The following is a 21,736-nucleotide window of genomic DNA, read 5'->3' on the forward strand; positions in this document are numbered from 1 at the left end:
CTAGGTTCCTTTTATCTGGGTTCATCTATTAATACAGCCATTGATTATAGTCATATTATAGCTATAATTAACATTAATACAGCATATAGGTACACTTAGCGTAATAGCTGTTACACGATTAGCTAAAAGTATACATTCATGTCAATTAAAATCCCTAAGTATTTTTCATATGTCCATCCAACAACGTTTTCTGCCATCCTGCTTCCCATCATGGTACGGTATTTTGGGGTCTAAGTCCAAGACTTTCTATTCGTCTCATATAATCCTCTTGTTTTTGGTTTTCAACTTGTCTTGACACACAATTATGGTTAACAGCAGTGGGATGAGGCAGAAATGGGAGGAGTTGAGAGTCAGAAATAGACCCACTAAACTAGAGTAAAGGAGGGAAGCCCTGGATAGTTATATAATCAAGCCACAGGTCCTAAAAGGACGTGGTCCTAATATGATATGATGTCCAGAGGAGATGCAGGCAGAAAGTGGTGCTCCAGTCCAGCAGTTAAAGTCAGGGATCATGGGATGATGCCTTAACAAGCGGGAGAGCATGAAGGCATAGGGTTCAGGGCCAGATGATCAGGAATATGTTGGGGCTGATCAGCAAAAGAGGAGACACTTATTAACAGGTAGCAGAGCCTCTGTAATGGAATTCTAGGGTTCAAGGCAGGATGCCAGCCCCTAGAAAGAGGGCCACTGAGAGCAAAAAGCTTCTTTGCGGGTTCTACCCGTATTAGGAGAAACTGAAACCCAGGAAAGATGATAAGACTTCAGACTCAAGAAAGTACAAGAGAAGCCCTTGGACATAAGTTAGAGCTAGACCAAAAGATGACCATGCCACTGTGACTTTTTGTTGCTTACCAGATACGTTATTAGATTCCAATATTTCCCCCTATCTGTCTTACTCTATTCCATCTCATAGATTTTACTAATTAGCAATTTTTAAAACATTTGGGTTTTTTTAAAATTTTTTTTAATGACTTAATTGATTTCATTAATGTTTTGTGTAGTTGCTTTCTGAACGTTACATAAAGCATTTATGTAAGCAGCATTGCCTGAATACTTTTAAATATTAAATATGGGAATGCAAAATCCACCTTGTTTTTCTGAAGGCAAAAATAATTTAATAATAAAGCATGCCCTTAATCATTTATATTTTGATTGGTATTAGTATTTTGCCCTGAAAACATTAAACATGAGAATCTCCACAGTTGAGTGTCCTAACTGGGCTTTTCTTCCCTATCCCTTTTTCAGCCATCACTGTTGTTTGTCAGCTTTTAAATCCTCTGAGTTAGACATGAACTTGAGTTATAAAGCAAAAGGTTGGGGGGAAAAAGAGATAATGCATTAAATCACATTTTGCTTTGAAGATAGACTTGGCAGATCCCTCTGGGATTGTCCTAAGGGATAATTTTATAAAGCAGTGCTTGTTCAAACGAGGTTCCTTGGAGTGACTGAAACACAACCCTTAGGCTGTCACTAATGGGGTTACGATGTAGAAAAGAGCTTATTCAGACCTTGTGGAGGGTATAAAATGTAGCTGTTAGAAATTAGTAGCATAAGAACACGTTTTCCCAATGTTGATTGAAGAAAATTTGGCTTCTGGTTTTTAATAGAGTCGAAATCCAGAAGGAAACTATCATAGACAGCTGCTTCCCATCCTGCGCCAGGTAGCTGTACAGATCCAGTCTGGTTGTCACCAAATGGTCTCTCATTTAACGGACTCTACAGTGCACGATTTCAAATTAAACCAGAAGACGTCTACACCTCTTGATCAGTACTGCCTCTCAGGCTTTGCCCCTGAACTAAACCCCACTTAGGTAGGATATGTGTGTGCAGACATTAGAGGTAAATGCTTATTTTGGATATCTAACGTCAGTGGTTTTTCTTTTATGTCTTCTCTTCTAGTTTCTGTGCTCCTACAAGGGAAAGTCATGATTACACTAACAGAGTTAAAATGTTTAGCAGACGCCCAGTCATCTTATCACATCCTAAAACCCTGGTGGGACGTCTTCTGGTATTACATCACCCTGGTCATGCTGCTGGTGGCTGTGCTGGCCGGTGCCCTCCAGCTTACGCAGAGCAGGGTTCTGTGCTGTCTTCCATGTAAGGTGGAATTCGACAATCACTGCGCCGTGCCTTGGGACATCCTGAAAGCCAGCATGAATACATCTTCTGATCCCGGGACACTGCTTCCGCTCCCCCTCAGAATCCAGAATGACCTCCACAGACAGCAGTACTCGTACATTGACGCCGTCTGTTATGAGAAACAGCTCCACTGGTTCGCAAAGTTTTTCCCCTACCTGGTGCTCTTGCACACGCTCATCTTTGCAGCCTGTAGCAACTTTTGGCTTCACTACCCCAGTACCAGTTCCAGGCTCGAGCATTTTGTGGCCATCCTTCACAAGTGCTTCGATTCTCCGTGGACTACCCGCGCCCTGTCCGAAACAGTGGCCGAGCAGTCGGTGAAGCCCCTGACACACTCCAAGTCCAAGGTTCTGATTTCCTCCTCAGGGTGTTCAGCTGATGTTGATGCCAGTAAGCAGGCATTGCCCTACCCGCAGACTGGCTTGGAGTCAGCTGGCATAGAGAGCCCAACTTCCAGTGTCCTGGACAAGAAGGAGGGCGAACAGGCCAAAGCCATCTTTGAAAAAGTGAAAAGATTCCGCATGCACGTGGAGCAGAAGGACATCATTTACAGAGTGTACCTGAAGCAGATAATAGTCAAAGTCATTTTGTTTGTTCTCATCATAACTTATGTTCCATATTTTTTAACCTACATCACTCTTGAAATTGACTGTTCAGTTGATGTGCAGGCTTTTACAGGATATAAGCGTTACCAGTGTGTCTACTCCTTGGCAGAAATATTTAAGGTCCTGGCTTCATTCTATGTCATTTTGGTTATACTTTATGGTCTCACCTCCTCCTACAGCCTGTGGTGGATGGTCAGGAGTTCCCTGAAGCAATATTCCTTTGAGGCGTTGAGAGAGAAAAGCAACTACAGCGACATACCTGACGTCAAGAATGACTTTGCCTTCATCCTCCATCTGGCCGATCAGTACGATCCTCTTTATTCCAAACGCTTCTCCATATTCCTGTCGGAAGTCAGTGAGAACAAGCTGAAACAGATCAACCTCAATAACGAATGGACAGTCGAGAAACTGAAAAGCAAACTCGTAAAAAACTCCCAGGACAAGATAGAACTGCATCTTTTTATGCTCAACGGTCTTCCAGACAATGTGTTTGAGCTAACGGAGATCGAAGTGCTGAGCCTGGAGCTGATCCCTGAGGTCAAGCTGCCCTCCACAGTCTCGCAGCTGGTCAACCTCAAGGAGCTTCACGTGTACCACTCATCTCTGGTGGTCGACCATCCTGCGCTGGCCTTCCTAGAGGAGAATTTAAAAATCCTCCGCCTGAAATTTACTGAAATGGGGAAAATTCCACGCTGGGTATTTCACCTGAAGAATCTCAAGGAACTTTACCTGTCCAGTTGTGTTCTGCCCGAGCAGTTGAGTACCATGCAGCCAGAGGGTTTCCAGGACTTAAAGAACCTGAGGACCCTCTACTTGAAGAGCAGCCTGTCCCGGATCCCACAGGTTGTTACTGACCTCCTGCCTTCCCTGCAGAAGTTGTCCCTCAATAATGAGGGGAGCAAGCTGGTTGTGTTGAACAACCTGAAAAAGATGATCAATCTGAAAAGCCTAGAGCTGATCAGCTGTGACCTGGAACGCATTCCACACTCCATTTTCAGCCTGAACAATTTGCATGAGTTAGACCTCAAGGAAAATAACCTTAAAACGGTGGAAGAGATCATCAGCTTTCAGCATCTCCAGAATCTTTCCTGCTTAAAGTTGTGGCACAATAACATTGCTTATATTCCTGCCCAAATTGGGGCGTTATCTAATCTAGAGCAGCTCTCTTTGGACCATAATAATATTGAGAATCTGCCCCTGCAGCTCTTTCTATGCACCAAACTACAGTACTTGGATCTAAGCTATAACCACCTGACCTTCATTCCAGAAGAAATCCAGTATCTGAGTAATTTGCAGTACTTTGCTGTGACGAACAACAATGTAAGTAAATCCATTCTTCCCTTTATTTAGCCAGTCTTTTGACCATCTGCTGTTACAGTGTGTAATGTAGGTAAAAACAAAAAACAAAAAAAAAACACATGGATATTAAGTCATACTAAGCATCCTCTGAGCCTGACTACCATTTACTAGACATGTGACCGTGGACAAATTACCAAAACACTGAGAACATCCGTTTTTAATCCAACTTACACGTTGTCATGGAGATTTTATGGGGGAAAAAAAAACAATGGGCACAGTTCCTGACACGTAGTAGTTGCTCAACATATGTTCTTTTTATTCTCTTTTCCCACATTTTACACAAACATCACAGTTGAAGTATTTTAAACTAATTAGTTATGATAGAACTTTTCATTTTGGAAAGACCTTAACTACTTAGAAAATTTCATAACACTTTTCAGCTTTCAAAATCTGTCATAGAACTTTTTGTTAAAAATACTGGGATCGTGAGTTATTCATAAATCTCTTTTTGTGATGCGGTAAAAAAGATTTGAAATCTACATGCATGTCTAGAAAGGCCATTCGAAATGAAAGGCCTCGTTCTATAATGCAACACTAGGGCTTCTTAGGAGCTTTTTCCAGCATCTATGCTTTAAAAATGAACCATAATTTGCAACAGTAAAGCCAAGTTAAGGAAAACTTAACTTCTCTGAAACAAGAGAAAACAAAATAAATGAGTAGTTTCCTAGGTTAAAATGTGAAGGAGGAGGAAAAAGGAAAAAAATCATGCTAGCCGAAAGGACGAGAGAGTGATGATAATGTCCATATGGGAAGAAGAAAAAAACCTGTCAGGAATCAGGTCTGCCGAAAGATGAAAGTGATCTTTCTCAAGTTGAAATGGGGAACTGTTCTCTTCTACTTGGCCCAAAAATGCATTATTTTCTAGACTTTTTGGAATTTGTATTTCATGCTAAATATAGCTATGAGCTTGATATTGGCTAATACACGTATTAATCACCAAATATTGTTTTTGAAAACCATGGATTGTTGGAGAAGTACCAAAAGTTAGGGAATGAGAGCAAAATTCATGCTGATTTTGAGAACTCTTTACTCACATGTGAAAGGATAGAACCCATTATGAGATAAATGAGAACTCTTCAGGTCTTAAAGGATTATGAGGTTTTAAAACGCCTTTGGGATTGATCTGGATTAGCAGTGCACATCAGAATTACCTGAAGGGCTTGTTAAAACAGATGAGTGAGTGGGCACCACTCCCAGGGTTTCTGAGTCAGTAGGTCTGGTGTAGGATCCGAGAGTTTGCAGTTTTAAAAAGTCCCAGATTAAGTTGATGCTAATCTGATGACCATACTTTGAAAACTACAGGTCTAGAGATTTATCATTAGTGTTGTTTAATTATGCAGTTTGATTAATGTTAATATTTTGGTTACATTCTTCCATTGTTAAATCTATAATAAAAAGTATAAATAATTATTTTAAGAGGCATTGGTTCCACCAAATTGTCATACAGTTAAATCACGGCATGAATTTTTGAAATTTGCAGCTGATGAACTTGTTAGCTGGCCATTAATTATTTAACGTATAAGTAGGTTACCGTTTTTTTCTAGTTTAATGTAATGAGAACGTAAGACCATAGGCACTTTTTGATACCAAGTTCATTGACTTCTTTTCTGTATCTGAAAGAGAGACTAGGAGTACCAGTCTCATCCTATTCTGAATAAGTGAGGGTGCTTTGGTAGCATGTGAAAGATATTATGCTGAAGGTAGCTTACGGCCAAAGTAAAATGATATCTTTGGCGGGTTGTCTCAGAAGTACAAGAAGCAGTTGCTGAGCATCCTCTGAGCCATAGTAATGACCATGACAGCTACTCAGGACACTCTACTTAGAACTGTGAAGAGACTTATTTAATAAGGATGTGGAGGAACTGGAACTTCCTCAGAAGATAGCGACCGGAGAGGTGAAAAGTACCTCTCTCATGGAACAGGTTAGCTTAATGATGGGAAGTATTGGGGAGGGAAGGGAGAGAGAATAGTCCACAAATTATCTTCAAATATTTGAAAGACTTAAGTAGAAAAGAAAGCTTATTGGGAGTACCCATAACTGTTAGAACTAGGACAAGCAGAAGATTTCTCATCTTTCCCAAAACACTATTGAAAGGTTGAATGAACATTTGAGAAGGAAGAAGTGATTTTCTTATTAATAAAATGGTCCGGATTATAGATTGTTCACCACTTGGCAGGAATGTTGTTAAAAGGAATCGGGGATTCAGGTTTCATGTAGGGATTTAACTAATTACAAGGTTCCTTCTAACCTTGAGATGCTCGTGATTCTGTTAGGTAGACCAAAATACTTATACCAGTTAGAAAACAAAACAAACATTAAATTGGATGTATAAATATTTAGATATGCACATACTCAAAAATGTGAGTTGATTCATCCATTTGGAATGAGGTTTCAGTCCCTAAAAGATTCCTGTCTTTAAGACTTTTCTAAAGACTTGAGCAGTATATCAGATTCAAGGATGGAGGCAACAGATACTATCTCTGGGGTTAAGCAGAAAAGGCATTTATTGAAAGGGCGTTGTGTAGTTCATATCATCCCTGAAAAGCCTGCAGAATCAAGCTTGGAAAACACAAGCACAAGTTAGTCAGACAGCCAAAAGGACCACGGCCAAAATCAAAAGCAACACGGTAGGGATACCCTGCCACTGACCATACGAGCACTGGACACCATTGTTGCCCCTGAAATCTTGATGCTGATGAAGCCCTTTCCCCACACACACAGTAGGTTCTTCATGGTTTCTGCTTCTTTGTGACACTAGCCCCAATTCAAATTGAGGCCTGCGCACCTGACTGGCAGAGCTAATGAATGCCCACCCTTGAGCTATAAGGAAGCTGGGCACACAAGAATCTGGTGGTGTCGGTTCCTGTAGTGGGAAGTGGGCTCTGCTTCCCACCAAGAGTCCCACCAAGATCAGGGAGAGAATTCTCTAGATACTGAGGATGTTGAGCAGTCCCCCAAACAACAGACATTCACTGACTGAGAGGGCGCTCCAGAGTTTCTTCCACGGGATTGTAATAGGTGCTATCACACACACAAAAAAATCAAATATTTATTTTTTTATCATATTTTTGCAGCAGGATTCCTCAGAGATTTAATGTATGAGTATACATTGTGCTTCTCCAAGAGGGGAAATGGTATGCAACGTTTGCCAAACATAGCTGAGCAAGACACTCTTTTTCATAGTAACTCTTGAGAGGAGTGTTCCATGGAACACACCCTGAGAACACTGGATGCAAGAAATGGGAAAAGATAGAGATCATGTCCAGAGGATTGAAATAGGTGTGCCCCAATATAATATAGAACAAAAGCATTTAGTAAGGTGTTCAGAATGGAAAGTGCCTTGAAGTCTGCCAGTCAAGTTCATGTGTGATTCATTGGATAATGGCTGAGGGGAGACTTGAGCTTGAAAGTGCTACTTAGCTTGAACTGGTACCTTCAATGAGATTCTGATTGTAGCACATGGAAGAGTTGGGAGAGGACAATCAAGAAACAAACCCCATGGAAAGGTTTAATCAGTTATGATTTAGAAGTAGGAATACAGATTTAAAACAAGAGACAAAGACTCTTATATCTAAAAGGAACACGATGGGCCAGAGGTTGGCAAACTACCACCTAGGAGCCTAATCTGCCTACAGCCTGAGCTAAGGATGTTTTTTAAATTTTTATACAGCCCTGAGCTAAGACTGGCTTTTGAATTTTTAAATGGTTGGAGGAAAAATCAAAAGAATGATAATATTTTGTCACACATAAAAATTATACAAAATCCAAATTGTATTGTCCATAAATAAATTCCATTGTTCTCATTAGTGGGCCTGTATTACCAAAAAAAAAAAAAAAAAAAAAGTATTCAATTATTATACTTTGAATTTCAACACTTAAAAAATATATGAATTTTTTTTCTCTCTTGTGATATAAGCACCTATAAAATTTTCAGTTTTGCCTCTTGGCCCACAAAACCTAAAATACTTACTCTCCTGCTCCTTTAGAGAAGAACTTTGCCAGTGTCTGCACTCATCCATGGCCTTCATTTTACTGGTACTGAAATTGAAGCTCAGAGTGATTTGCCTGAGGTCTGAAGCTTCCTGGTGATGGATCTGGGATGGAACCCAGCTGTTCCAACCCCTCCTCTAGTGCTCTTTTTACTGCATCTTATATGCATCAACCCAAATGATATTACATAGGAAGCAGTGGTGTGTGTGGGTGGGTGTGAAAGACAGGACAGGAAGAGGCAGCATCCATCTCTATCCCAGTGCCACAGTGTAATTGGATTCTGATGGTATTGAATGTGATAGAGAAGCACAAGGAGAGGGGGAGGATTTAATAGCTTCCCTCAAATCTTTAAACCACTCCAATATATACCTAAGTCTTCTGACTTCTACATTTCTGCACTTAATGTATTGCATTTATTAACTCAAAGACTTCTAGCCAGAAGGTGAACAATGTGGAAATTCCTCCTGAAGTTTAGTTATGTTGCAGGCCTTGCTGTTGTTTTTGACATCACTACTTAGAAACAGAAACGTTCAGCTTTGTTTCTTGAAATGATTGGATTTTATGGATTTGATTAGCATGTCCTGAGATAGCATGTCCTGTCCACCTGTCAACAGTGCCAAGGTTGAGAAACTCTGCATTAGACCGAGGTTGTTAAAGACCCATCTGTCTTGCCCAGCACTTTATCCCCAACACCCAGCTGGGAGCCTGGCACAAAAGGGGGCTGCTCTCAGCACGTGTTTACGAATACAGAGGAGCCACGCTTTCTCCCTTTTTAACCAGTGTGCCTACATTATAGCTTAGACACCAACAGGGACTCTCACATTGACCAGGACTGATTGTTCCCTCTAATTGTATGTCTCTGACCCTAATTCTGAGCTGCAGAGTTCTGACCAGAAAGGGTTGCTTTAGAAAGGCCTTCCGTTTCTTCTGTCTCTCGTCTCTCTGCCATATCTCTATATTGAAATCTACATATGTATGGTTTTTGCATCTTCCTTCTTGAGAAGGGAAGGAAATAAAAGGGTAGCGATTTTTCCTTTGCTTATACTTAGTATTTTGGTGTACAGTGATGAGCTATATTAAACACCAGTTTTCGCAATGTTAATGGTTACATTTATTTTCAAGGATCTCCAGTACTAAGTGTATGTGTGGGTGATAAGAGGAGAGGGGAGCTTCCAACAATGAGCATTTTTTAACGCACTGTGACCATTCTTTAGATTGTAGAAAGAATGTTTATCCTTTTGAGGAGATCAGTCTGGATGACCCTGGAAGTTCCAGCGGAGAGCTAGCTCCATGGGGCTGCCTTAGCCCGTCAGAGGAGCAGGCTGGCTCCTCTGGAGTGCCTCTTTCATCCCTGTTTCTACCAAAGTGACTTCCTAACCAATGAGCCTACATTGTTTCATAGTTGCCAAGATAGCTTGTTCCCACCTGCACACATTCGTGCAGTGTTATAGGGTGGGGTGCGTGTAGTCCTGCCCTGCCTGGCCCAAACTCTCCTCTCAGTGGCATGGCGAGAGTAGAGGGCCTTGTGCATGCCCAGCTCTCTTCTAGACGTCTTTCCCCAATAAACCCTGTTTCATATAAACACTGTGGCTCCCTTGGAAATTCCCATGCAACCTACCCCCCAGCTAGGGGGGCAGTTCAGTTGAGCGGCTCTAGGAATTTACCTCATTGCAGGCTATTTATCATATTTAAAATTATTTCTCTGTGTTACATGATTTAATCGAACCCACCAGAAAGCAGGAAGAAGGGTGAATACTCATAAGAGTGTATGTAGAGGGCAATGAAATGTACATGTATATGTTATCATATCTTCTTGTCTGCTTCTGCTGACTTTTTTTTTAAACAGAATAAAATTTTCAGCCTATATTGTGAAACTCTAAAAAAAATAGCCTCGTGTCTGTTCCCAGGATATTTTTGAGGATGTTGCTCATTACATTAAAAAGTAAACTCTTTCTGAGGACTTTTAGAGCAATTTATTTCTGATCTAGGACTCAAGAATAATAATGATTCTCCTGAGTTACTGGTTTGTTTGTTCTTAATCTTAGGGAGAATGAGTACGTAACTGATTAGGTTTTCTTTGAGAATTGCTTGTTAGAATGTTTAGAGCCAAATTTGTTCCCACACGTGTATAGCAAGGGTTTCTAAGTTTACGATAGCCTTAGTGCTGACTCCATGTCAGAATGTCCTTATTTTTCCTTTATCTTTTCCACGTACATCAAATTTATCATCATTGTTATGTGTATCTCCGTGAACATGCAGAAATGTTTTTGGGAAAAGTTAGGAGTATATCTAAGTAAATGTATTATCATAGGCCATCAAAAACTAGTTTTACTGGCTTCTTTTTTTTCCCTTTCCAGATTGAGATGCTACCAGATGGGCTGTTTCAGTGCAAAAAGCTGCAGTGTTTACTTTTGGGCAAAAATAGCCTGATGAGTTTGTCCCCTCATGTGGGTGAGCTGTCGAACCTTACTCATCTGGAGCTCATTGGTAATTACCTGGAAACACTTCCTCCTGAACTGGAAGGATGTCAGTCCCTAAAACGGAGCTGTCTGATTGTAGAGGAGAATTTGCTCAATACTCTTCCTCTCCCTGTAACAGAACGTTTGCAGACTTGCTTAGATAAATGTTAACCTAAAGAGAAAGTAATTTTAAAAATATGCCCCAGGGCTTTAAATGAGAACTAAAATTCCCTAAATTATAAAGATTTAAAAAATGGATAATAATTATGACTAACTCTAACCAAATGTCTTATTAAAGCAACTCAGTGTGTAGCCCTAAATTAAACAGGTAAAAAGTGTTAACACTGAACTGAAATTTTGTGAATAATTGATCTTTTACTTCTTGAGATGTAAGAAGTACACTTTGAGGGTGGAATGGGGGATGTGAAATTATTGAATCTCTACCTTGCAGCTTTTTTACCTTGAGGATCAGATACTCTTTCTTCTCCTTCCTCAACCCCCATTACTGATTTGCACACTATTTCAACTGACTTCCTGTTTGGAGACTTATCACCTAGACCAGAAACTCATCAATATAAATTTCTTTGATGTATACTGAGCACTGTCTTTGATTTATGTTCTTAAGTATTTTAAGGCCGTGTGCTTGGCAGAATTCCTTCTTGGCTTCATCCTTCCTGTCCCAGTTTGCTTGAGACTTCCTTCATCTGGTTTTTCTCTTAACAATGATGAACCCTGAAAAAGTGCCTGCTTTTGACCTTTGCATAAAACAGGAGCAGGGTACGTAGGACTTGTCATCCTTGGGGCATCCTGAAAATTCATGTATTCTCCAAAATGTCTTCTTGTGTATCATCAAAGCCTTTTTTATTTGCTAATTTTTTATGGTAAATGTAAAACATATAAATATTTTTATTGTATAATCTTGAATTCAAAATCTGTGGGAATAATTTTTGTAAGGTACAGGAAACACATGCATCTCTTTAAGAATTTACTATTAATATACTTGGTTTTGGCTGCTTATGATTCTCATATTTGTTTTTCAATATGTTTTCTCCAGTATGCATTCTCCAGTATGTTTTTGTACTCTGCAACTAATTACTTTTGGATAACAAAAGCCTTGTGTTTCATGCCCTAAAATATTTGGGGGTTTTCTTATAAGAGGATGGCCACATCATCTACCTCTCTCTCTTCCCTTGTTGCTGTGCTTATTGTACGGGTACAATTCTTAATGACTTCAGAAACTGTGATGGAGGGGAGAGGTACAGATTTGGATCTTTCAAATTGGTTTTAAAACACCTTGCAGAAATTAAGTGTTAAAGCAAAATACTTTCCTTCTCCATCTGCATGATCTCTAGATACGACTAATGTAAAACACTCAGCCTCTATTCAGTGTTTAAGATGACTGCTCAAAGCTCACAGAAAAATAGATCCATTTCGCTGCAATTCATCTCATGACTTTGTCTAACTTTTCTGGTATACATTTGGCTTTTTTTTTTTTTTTTTTTTTTATGAAGAGCTTTGGGTTTGGCCTTTTATTATCATGGATATTGTCAAATAAAATCAGCTGACTCATTTTTGGGAAATGTACATTTTTCTAATGTGTTTTTCTCTAATGGGTCTAGGCATTATGATGCCTTCTCATTTTGGATGTAACTATGAAGTAATGTATTAACCGCACCGAGACAAAACTGGAAAACATGGTGGGTAAAGAGTACTGTAAATGTGGAATTGTGATGTGTGGTATTTTTTCTTGCTTTGCCCATTCCAAAAAGATGAAAGTGAGTCTTTAAATTGTAACAAAATATAGCTTCCCTCACCTGCCACACACCCTTGGTCTGGAGCTCAGACAAAAGAACTGTTTGCGTCAAATGAAATTTGACTAATGGCACCTATAAAAAACACACAACACCAAAAGCTGCCTGAACCTTATTGTTTATTGTGAATGAAAAGAAATGGTGTGAAAATGTAATTCTTACCAAAACCTAAACCTTATTGTTTATTCTGAATGAGAGGGAATGGTGTAAAAATGTAAATCGTACCAAAACTTGCCTTTAGCCAGAACATTCAAGTTCTCAGGGACCCAGGCATAACTGATGAAACTTTCTTCTAGGACTTCAGAAAACAGACTCTGACTATTCTAGAGTTTTTTCGTTATTTTCATTTTTTTTTTAAATGTGAGTTGATGGTCATTTTAATGTTTCCTAATAGAATTGTCATGCATGTTGACTCCAACGTTGGATAGGATTATCTTCAGTTTTGGATGTGAACGTGATACATGGAGAGGTATTTAAATTTTGGGGTCATAAAATTAGCCATAATGTGTATGAAAAATTCCACACTCTTCTATGAAGAAGAGTTTCCAAAACAAATTTTAGATTGCTCCCATTCCCCTGATAAACTAGAATTCTTCATGGCTGATTTTGTTCACCTGCCAAACTCATTGGCTAAGTCTTCCTTATCACCTCTCTAAATTCTGGAAACGCGTTACAGTCAGGATCAATAATGAATATTGTGAGTGGCTTTCCAGACACAAGGGCATAGGTACTGGTGCAAACTCTGTTCTTGATGCCATAGTTCTTAGATTTCTTTTTTATTTCAGTCTTACACACCTGTGTTTAGGTAGCTTTTGAAATGACATAGCACTGATGCAACGAACTCTGAGACCACCACTTACATAGGAAAACTTGGTGTTTGATGCCACCTTTACTGCATATTTGAAGCACGTCTTCATTTTGCAAGTGTTCTTATTCATTTAAGAGGATTTTAAATGAAGAAAATGAAGTTTGTTCACTTACAGTTAGGAGACTTTAGTTGGCATTTGATTTCCAAGAATGTGTAGTACATTTTCCAAAAAGAAATGTGGATGTTATTCAGAACCACGTTGATGGCTTATGCTAGCAGTGGCATTGGTTCATTTTATTTACATGCGTGTGCACATACAGAGAGATGCACACACACATACACACATACACACACACACAACTTTGCACACACAAAGAGACACACACACCCCTGTGTATGCAAATGTAACTTATTAGTTTAGGATATGTTTAGCATTTTTTTCCACAGTTGCAAGAGGTTGTAGGTTAGTGCTATGATATTCATTCTTTTTTATTCATTACTTGTAATCATGGAGTTTTCTATTCTCTTAGTTGTAATATTTAAAAGACAACTGAATGCTTAACTTTAGTCTGAGAACTTAAGCAGTTTTGAGCCTTTCTGGTAAGGTGTAGTATTCTTTCCCTAATCGACATCAGGGTACATCTATGTGGCACATAGACACTGTTTTCATTCTTCATCCTCAGTCTTAATTTTTCCCCCCAGATGTCACCATATGTCACTGTCACTTAACAAATGTTTGTGTTAAACAGGGTAAGTCAAGATCCTAAGATCCCAGCACTGTGGCATAGCTCCAATTGGTGTGCTGTGGTGAGCAGTTATTTGCATAATATTATTGTTTGATAGTGAAAATATTTATTGCTGTTCGTCATGTGTTCCATTATTCAAATTTTGTATGTTTAATTAAAATGCTGCATAATATTGATGGGTTCTGAAACCATTAAAATAATCAAACAACTATTTTGTGGATTTATAGCTTTATTTCCTTGTATTTTCAATAAAATGCTCTTTCCATCTGTACATTCTCTTACCATCACCCTATCCACATAAGCTGTTTTCTTTTCCCTCTCCACTCACCCACCGCTTAAATTTGATGAGCACTTGTACAGCAACAATATCTTTGGGCTACAGAACTTGCAGTGATACCTGAGTATATATTTATTTGGGGGGAAGCCAGAGCCTGTAATTGTTTAATTGAGCAGTTCTACTGCACCCACCCCCGCAGTATTTACAACTGATCCGACGCTCTTTCATCCCTCCAAAAGCATAAGAATATAACTAACCTCACTTTATTTTTAGGAACTGTATATTGCATCAAAATCTGTGTTTATTTTTTTTTTCAGGAAACGAGGAAGACTAGAGGGAGAGGGGAGGGCTTATTTTTTATCCTCGTTTGAATTATGAAGACATTATATACATGAAATGGTATAAACTAATAACTTACAAAATGCCCTAATTATAATTATTTCTCATCTTCAGCCAGGTATGAAAGCTGAAGCAGGGAAAAAACTGTAGTCCTATTTAATTGCTTTCTTCCAGTTTCTGGTCCATCCCTTCTACGTCCACTGGGAACTACCTACTAAGTACTGTTGATAATAGACTATATTCTCTTCAACTTCTTTTTTTTACGTGACGATTTCATCCACACTAAAGCATTAACATAGAAAATATGAGCCAAAGTACTGAATAGAAATGGCTTCCAGTTGAATTTAATTCATATTTAAGTCTTGCTTTTTACTTGTATAATAATACACTACTGCTGAGAAAAAATAATTATGAATGCCTCCTGCATGTTATATATTCTCTCTAACAGAGATGGTGCAATTTGAAAAATACAAAGGGGCATAGAATTAGAATGAATGTGTTTGTGCATATATGTGTTGTGTATAGCCTAAATATGTTTAAATATTTTTAAAACTCTTCAAATGTTTCACTTTCAGTGAAATAAGGGCCAATCTTCAGTAGAGACATTTTCTTTTGTTAGTTTCACAGCGAAGGCTAGCATTGGTCATTTGTCTTTGTCATATATTTTGAAACATATATAACCGGTTTTTGCTTCGCTTCTGGTAAGAAACTATTAGAAAATGTAAGATTTTGTCATGAGTTGAATGTTTTTGGCCCTCAGGTTTACCATGTAAATCTGCATTTTGGTGGTAAATCCCTTTGCCTGAGATTCATTAGTTTTTGCTAAACTGTACTGTTTTTAAAGTACGTTTTGTGTAAAATAAAGATTGGATTTTTCTAATAAATAGCAAATAAAAACAGATTAAATGTTGGAAGAAGTTGACTGTGCTAATTTTTACCTGTGATTCTCTTCCTCTTCTCACACTTCCCTGTGCAGTTACATGGTTACATTAGTCTCCAAATTACAGATTTCAGGTTACACATGAATCTCATAATAGTAGTATGAGTTTTCAAAAGCATGCTACAAAAGAGCAAGCCCCTGAAAAAGAGCTGGATTGATTCTAGAATCAATCTAGAATGCACTGCGTGGGGCGGAGGGTGAAATCTGTCAAATAGGTCCATCTTTCTGATAGTGTTTATCCTTGAGGACTGATGATCACAAACCAAGCCATCTCTCTCTCCTTGGCTCCTATTTCTCCATTTACTGTTAGTTTAGCGCTAACACTGAATAGTAGACCAGATAAATAGAAAGTAATAAACTGCAAGATAGGAAATATTCCGAAGGTTTAGTAAAGGGAAAAAGAAATGGAATTATTGGCTAAAATAGTCACGTGATTGGTTGACCCCTTGGATAGAAGACACAGAGAGACAGAGGGAGAGAGATACTTTCAGGAACACTGATACCCAGATTAGAAATCTGATACCCAGATCTTTTCTCTGCTGGAGGGCAGAATTTGATATGCACTGAACCAGATTATGAAGGAAAGCCCTGAAACTAGATGGACATATTTTCCCCTGGAAATGCAGTACTTAGAGAAAGGCTTTCCTCCACCTCTTAAGTGCCTTGGGAACAGGAACTATATTGAGGAAATGAAGCCCGTGCCTGACTAAAGTATTAGCAGCCATTCAGGGACTGCTTAGAGTTTTGGGACACTGGGGGCAGTGACATGCCCCCACGCGCATGGCAGTAAATGTGTCTTCATGTTCTTCAGCATTCACTTCCACATTGCAAAATGGCTTTTCAAAAATGCAGTGAAGGGCCTGCCTGTGGGGGAGAGGCTGTGTCAGTGCTGTCAAGGGCATGGTTCCAGTCTCCAGAGCTGCTGCTTTTGTTTGGGTTCTGCTCCCTTCTCTGAATTCTCTGAAATCCTAGCTTGTATTCTCTGTCCATCTCATCTCTGAGGTCTAGAGAAAAGTGGTTTATCCAAAGGCTGAAAGCTACACCTTGAACTCAAGCCCCATATTTACAAAATAATATACATCGCTATGCCAAAGAAGGATCAGAAACAAAGTCATTTTTTAACATGTATAGACTTTTTTAAAAATACAAGTCTCTCTTCTGTTGTCTCATCATCCTCTGGAGTTAAAAGTCCTGCCTCCTAAGTACCAAGATCTATAAAACTACCTGTGTGCTACCGAGAAGCTCTTCACACTATTTCTTATAATAAATACCTTCAAGTTTGTACCCCTTTTTACATGGGCCTGTTGTTTGTCGGTGTGGGACTCAATGCACATCATTTTTTACTCTCTGCCTCCCTCTGCTGCTGAAATGAGAGTCCTGCTCCTATTTATTCCCTCCCCTTTTATTCAGTTTCTCCTTCCCTTCCCTTTATCAAGTGCAGCCCCCACGGTGACATCTTGAGAATTCAGTGGCCCTCACTTAATCCCTGCGACTCCATCCCAAACAAGATGCACTTAGAAAGCCCTATGCAGTGCCTGGCACCAGAGTCAGACCAGAGGTGGGCAGGCAGGAATTTAGCACCCATTTAAAAACCAAAAAAAGCATGCTTTGAATATACAATAAGTATTTGGTAGAGGTGGGGGAAATGGTTTTCTACTAGTAAAAATCATGAACTTTTATATCAGCTGTCTATTCCCTTCTCCAAAGACAAAACTCTCACAAGAGTGAGCTCAAGTTTAGAGATGATTAAGCAGAGAGAAGCACGCAGGTGGGGGGTGGGGGCTGCAGAGCAAATTAAAGTTCTCACAGCTCATCATATTTCTGTCAAACATCACAGTAGACAGTCTCTTCTCCCAGGTGTCATGAGGCCTGTCAGCTGCTGTGTCTCCCCTCTTTTTCCCCCAGGAAGCATGGTATTCTCCTGGCCCCCACCATCTCCCTTCCCAACCACATACCCCAAGCTGACATATCCTCGCCCATTACTAAACCTCATCTTTGAGAGTATTAAATACCCATCATACTGAGTGTGATGTTTCAGTTTGTACTCACCAAAATAAATGTCTTTCAGTGATCAAGACTCTCCGTTCCTAAAAGGTGGTTTCCTGTCACAATTTCAAATAAGAGACTTATGCAGTGTGCTGACTGGGAGCAGGGCCGATTTGCATTCCTTCGGATGTTAACCTAAGGAATTGCATGTGGAAACCTGAGTTGACTGGTCCCCTGTTTCCAATTATTCTAATGACATTTGGTGTTCCTTATAAATCAGTGCCGCAGACACACGTTTAACCATGGCGGCGGCGCGGGGGGGCGGGGGGGGCAGGGGGGAGACAAATGCCACCTGTGTGGAGTCTCCTTTTAGTGTTTCCTTGAACTGGGTTTGGATTCACAGCCTTGGCTTATAGCCTCTATGGTACTTCACAGGAAAACTACTCAGATCATTATGGGGAGACGGGAGCGGTTCTGTCACCCTTTTCAAAATTGACAGAGCCAGTCTCGGGCGATGGCTCTGCAGAAAGGGAAGGCCTGGAGAAGTGACCAGGGGAAGGAGAACCGAGCCAGTCTGCATAAAGAGGCCTGAGGAAAATGTGCTGGACTTGTAATAGCTGGGCAGAACAATACATCGCAAACCTTGTTCATGTCTCCAAATTGAGAAGATTTTTAAAAATCATTTTGTCTGCGCTCCTTCAGCTCGGAGTCTGTCACCACAGTGACAGAAATAACATGGTGAAATACAATAACGTTATTTAGCACCTGTTGCATGGCCGGTACTCTACCAGGGTCTGCACGTGTGCTATCTCAATCCACCCAACAACTTTATTTGGTGATTTTTTTCAAGGGAGAAAACAAACTTAAAATTTTCTAAGGTCTCATGACCATTCAGAAGAGGAGTACGTATTCAAGCCACATTCTGCAAAGTTTGTTTCCACCAAAGTTTAGGGAATCAACAATTAACATCAGCCCTTCATCCTCTCCCACCCACCTTGGTGTCTGAAGACTCACATGACACTCGGATTTGCAGAGTTCACGGGTCTCGTCTTGTAGGCTTTAAGCCCAGTGCCGCCTCCTGCTCTGTATCATTCTTGGTTTGTCTTCTCCTGAGCCAATGAGTCACTCCCTATCCATTTTATTTTCCCCCTCCCTTATGTCATTTTAGAATTGCAGAACTTTCCGATGGGAAGGAACCATGGAGAGACTTTTCTGAAGGGGAAAGCCAAAGCGGCTTGCATGCGATCACAAAGCCAGGCCTGAGGAGATGGCGTCTAAGTCTGCACGCCCCCTGTTGAGAGCTCTTTTCACTTTTCTGGGCTGGCTGTCAGGAATATGGACCACCTATATTTAACCAAAGCCCGGTGGAAGAGCCAAGACCTGCACCCAGGCCTGCTGCACAGGACCTAACTCCAGGTCCTGTGCATTCTCTAAGAAGCTGCGTTCACTTTAGTTATATCCCACATCTTAATAATAACCTGTGGGGACAGAGCCAGGTGTGCAGTTTCCAGGCTCTCAGCCTCACGTGGAAAGGTGCTGGCTCGGGTAGTAGATGGCCACCAGCTGTGACTAGATGGCCATCAGCTGTTACCAGTTAGCCATTAGGCACTAATATAACTGCCGTGGCTGAGCTAACAAGCGCGGTTTGCGGATTGCAGAGAGGCGGATTGCAGTTAGCACGGAGGATTGCAGTTAGCAAGTGAGGTTGTCTACGCTAGAAGTGTACAGTGGGTTGTGGATCGTGTGGCTCCTGCTTCTTGTGTCTCCAACCCAGCCGCCAGCAAGAATATAATGGTATGGCTCCCCGATCTATGGCTCCGTGGGTGTTCCTTTTTGGCCTCACCATGTCTTGCGTTCTTATGTGGGGAGTGGGACCAGAGACTCCGCATGACACCCTGCATGACATAACGCCTGCCTGGGCACAGTGCATTGTGGGGCCCAAAGCATTTTAGGTTCCAGTCCCCAGTTCACTTATAAGAAAACTGGGCCCTGAAAGAGCCAGCTTCAATAGTTACCATTATTGAGAACTACTGAAGCATCTGCCATATATGTAAACATCACCAATGCATAGAATATATTAAGGTAGGCATTATCTCCATTTCATAGAAAAAGAAAGAGGTCCAGGCAGTTTAAATGACATATGAGGTTATAGATTACATTATACAGCTAGAATATGGCAGAGCCAGGTTTTGAACTGGAGACCCTAGTACCAAATCTCTGCTGTTTGTATAATGCACACTGCCAAGGTCATACATCAAGGAAGTGGTGGGGTTGTGAACACAGCCTAGGATTTCGACATCTAATCCTGTATTCTGTCTTTTATAATGTGCAGAATCTGAATATTTTAAAAAAGAATTGACATACATGCAGACACACATATACACAAACAGTTTTAAACACGTTTTAGTTTAAATAAACCTAATTTCATCCAAAGGACTAATGTACTTTTAAAATTTATGGTTACTTTGGAAAATGCATAGTTTTTATTTTAATGCTCTAACCTAAACTATGAGCACATTTGCTCTCAGTAGAAGAATGGAGTGCCATTCGGAATTTTGGATCTATGGGAGATGTTCAGTAAAGACCCTTTCCTGGTAAAGAGAGTCGTTAACATTTTGGGTTTTGTTTCAAGGTGCAGAAGAGGCTCGCCGTCAGTTTGGGTTTTACTACAGAATTGCAATTCCGGTTTAATCCCTGAAAGTCCTGATTTATTAGAGGGAAATGCTGGCAGGCATTTTAGACTTGCACAATATACCCAATCACAGTGAGGACTCAATTTGTTCTAAATTTGTTCTGCTGATGTAGACATTTGGAGAGTGAGGAGGAGGGACAGGTTATGCTGTCTTTACTGAAATTCATGCCATGCTGCAGATAAGAAGCTGTGTCCCCCACCCCAAGCTGATGGTGTGTCCCTCCCTGGCTTTGCCGTTTGACTGCTAAGCACGGAGAAAGCCTCACCCCAAGCTTGAAGAACCCACTCCTCGAAGCCCTGGTTCACCTGGTATTTCCCCTTGGAGGCTTCAAAATGCCTGTCCTTTAGGCAAGTGGCATGTCAGACCCACTCTGAGTCACCTGGATTCAGCTGTCTCCGTGACCCGTTGGCACAGTGGGACTACAGCTATCAGATGTCCTCCCACCCCTGCCCCAATAAGGTCTGCTAAGGAAGGGAAGGTGATTTACCAAGTGACTTTGCACGCTCACATTACCTACTTTTTGTATACTTCTAGAAGATGAAAGAAATGGGCCCTCCTCCCTTTTTTTTTCTGGTGGTGAGTCTAATTCCTCCAGCTTAGAAAAGATGCAGCCTGCAGAGCATTTTTTGCAAGGTTGGAAATGAGCCAAATGGCTTGGGAGCTGCCACAGGTAATCAGCAGAGGCCTCGGCTGAGCCCATGACCAGAGGGGCCTGCAGGAAATTAACAAGCTTTCCAGGGGAGCTGTGGCTCAGGGAATTGGAGGTGTTGAGACCAGAGGCCAACTCACAGGGGGAGAGAACATGGGGTCCTTGTGACTTCTGGGATTCAGCATCAGCCCTTGTGATGCCATTTCCAGTGTGATCTGTGTATAGCAGCGCGCTCAGAGTCCCTGCCAAATGAGCCCAATGAGAGCCTAGGTGTCCCCGAGGGTGCCTTCCTGCTCCAGTATTCTGATCCACGTATCCCAGTGAGTGGGAAGTGTTGATCAGGGTTAATATTTAGTAATGTTCTTAAGAGCTTGAGCATGTCATACATTTATTTTTTTAGCTTTGGAAGTGACTCACTTTTATGAATAAGACTTTTATTCACTAAAGAACCTAAAGCATGACAGCAAGTGAAGGAGGATGGAATGATTTTCATGGCTGTTCTGCAGTGCCTCTGCCATCAGGAAAGCCGGGGGTACAGTGAGGGGGAGCCATCTCAGGCAGGGCGACAGGAGCTTTCCCAGGAGAGCCTGCATCACTCAGGTCCCAGTTCCCCGTAAGGAGACATGTCCTGGGATCACACAGGTAAAAAGGTGACATGTGAGGTATTCGGCCCTCTGGAGCTTTGACACCAAAGCCTGAAACCTGAGGTTGATCATCACCACTGACATCCAGCCTAGAGCATGACCTGGGGCCAACAGATGCCTCCAAGTTTTCGGTTCTCGGGTTTCTGTAGCGTGGGGCTCTGGGCCTAAGTGTCCAGTCAGCTATGGTAACAGGCTCCCAGTTGGAGAGATACACCTCAGGGTTTGGGTGCACTGAGTGATGTCTGCTCTTCCTTGCATTTAGAATACAGCCCCAGCTGGGTGCCAGCTCC

General features: G+C 40.9%; 1 protein-coding gene across 4 annotated transcripts in view; it reads left to right on the forward strand.

Moving 5' to 3' along the window:
- The window catches only part of LRRC8B (leucine rich repeat containing 8 VRAC subunit B), a 61,538-nt gene extending 46,147 nt beyond the window's left edge, over positions 1 to 15,391 (forward strand). For all 4 annotated transcript variants that reach the window (XM_033114651.1, XM_033114652.1, XM_033114653.1 and 1 more), the window contains 2 exons: positions 1,900 to 4,064; positions 10,452 to 15,391. In XM_033114651.1, the coding sequence (XP_032970542.1) occupies positions 1,926 to 4,064; positions 10,452 to 10,724 (2,412 nt within the window). In that variant the 5' untranslated portion in view covers positions 1,900 to 1,925 and the 3' untranslated portion in view covers positions 10,725 to 15,391. The remainder of the gene's footprint in view (positions 1 to 1,899; positions 4,065 to 10,451) is intronic.
- Positions 15,392 to 21,736: the final 6,345 nt, after the last annotated feature.

The sequence above is a fragment of the Rhinolophus ferrumequinum genome, chromosome 9 (genome assembly GCF_004115265.2).
Source record: "Rhinolophus ferrumequinum isolate MPI-CBG mRhiFer1 chromosome 9, mRhiFer1_v1.p, whole genome shotgun sequence".
In the NCBI taxonomy this organism is placed as follows: domain Eukaryota; kingdom Metazoa; phylum Chordata; class Mammalia; order Chiroptera; family Rhinolophidae; genus Rhinolophus; species Rhinolophus ferrumequinum.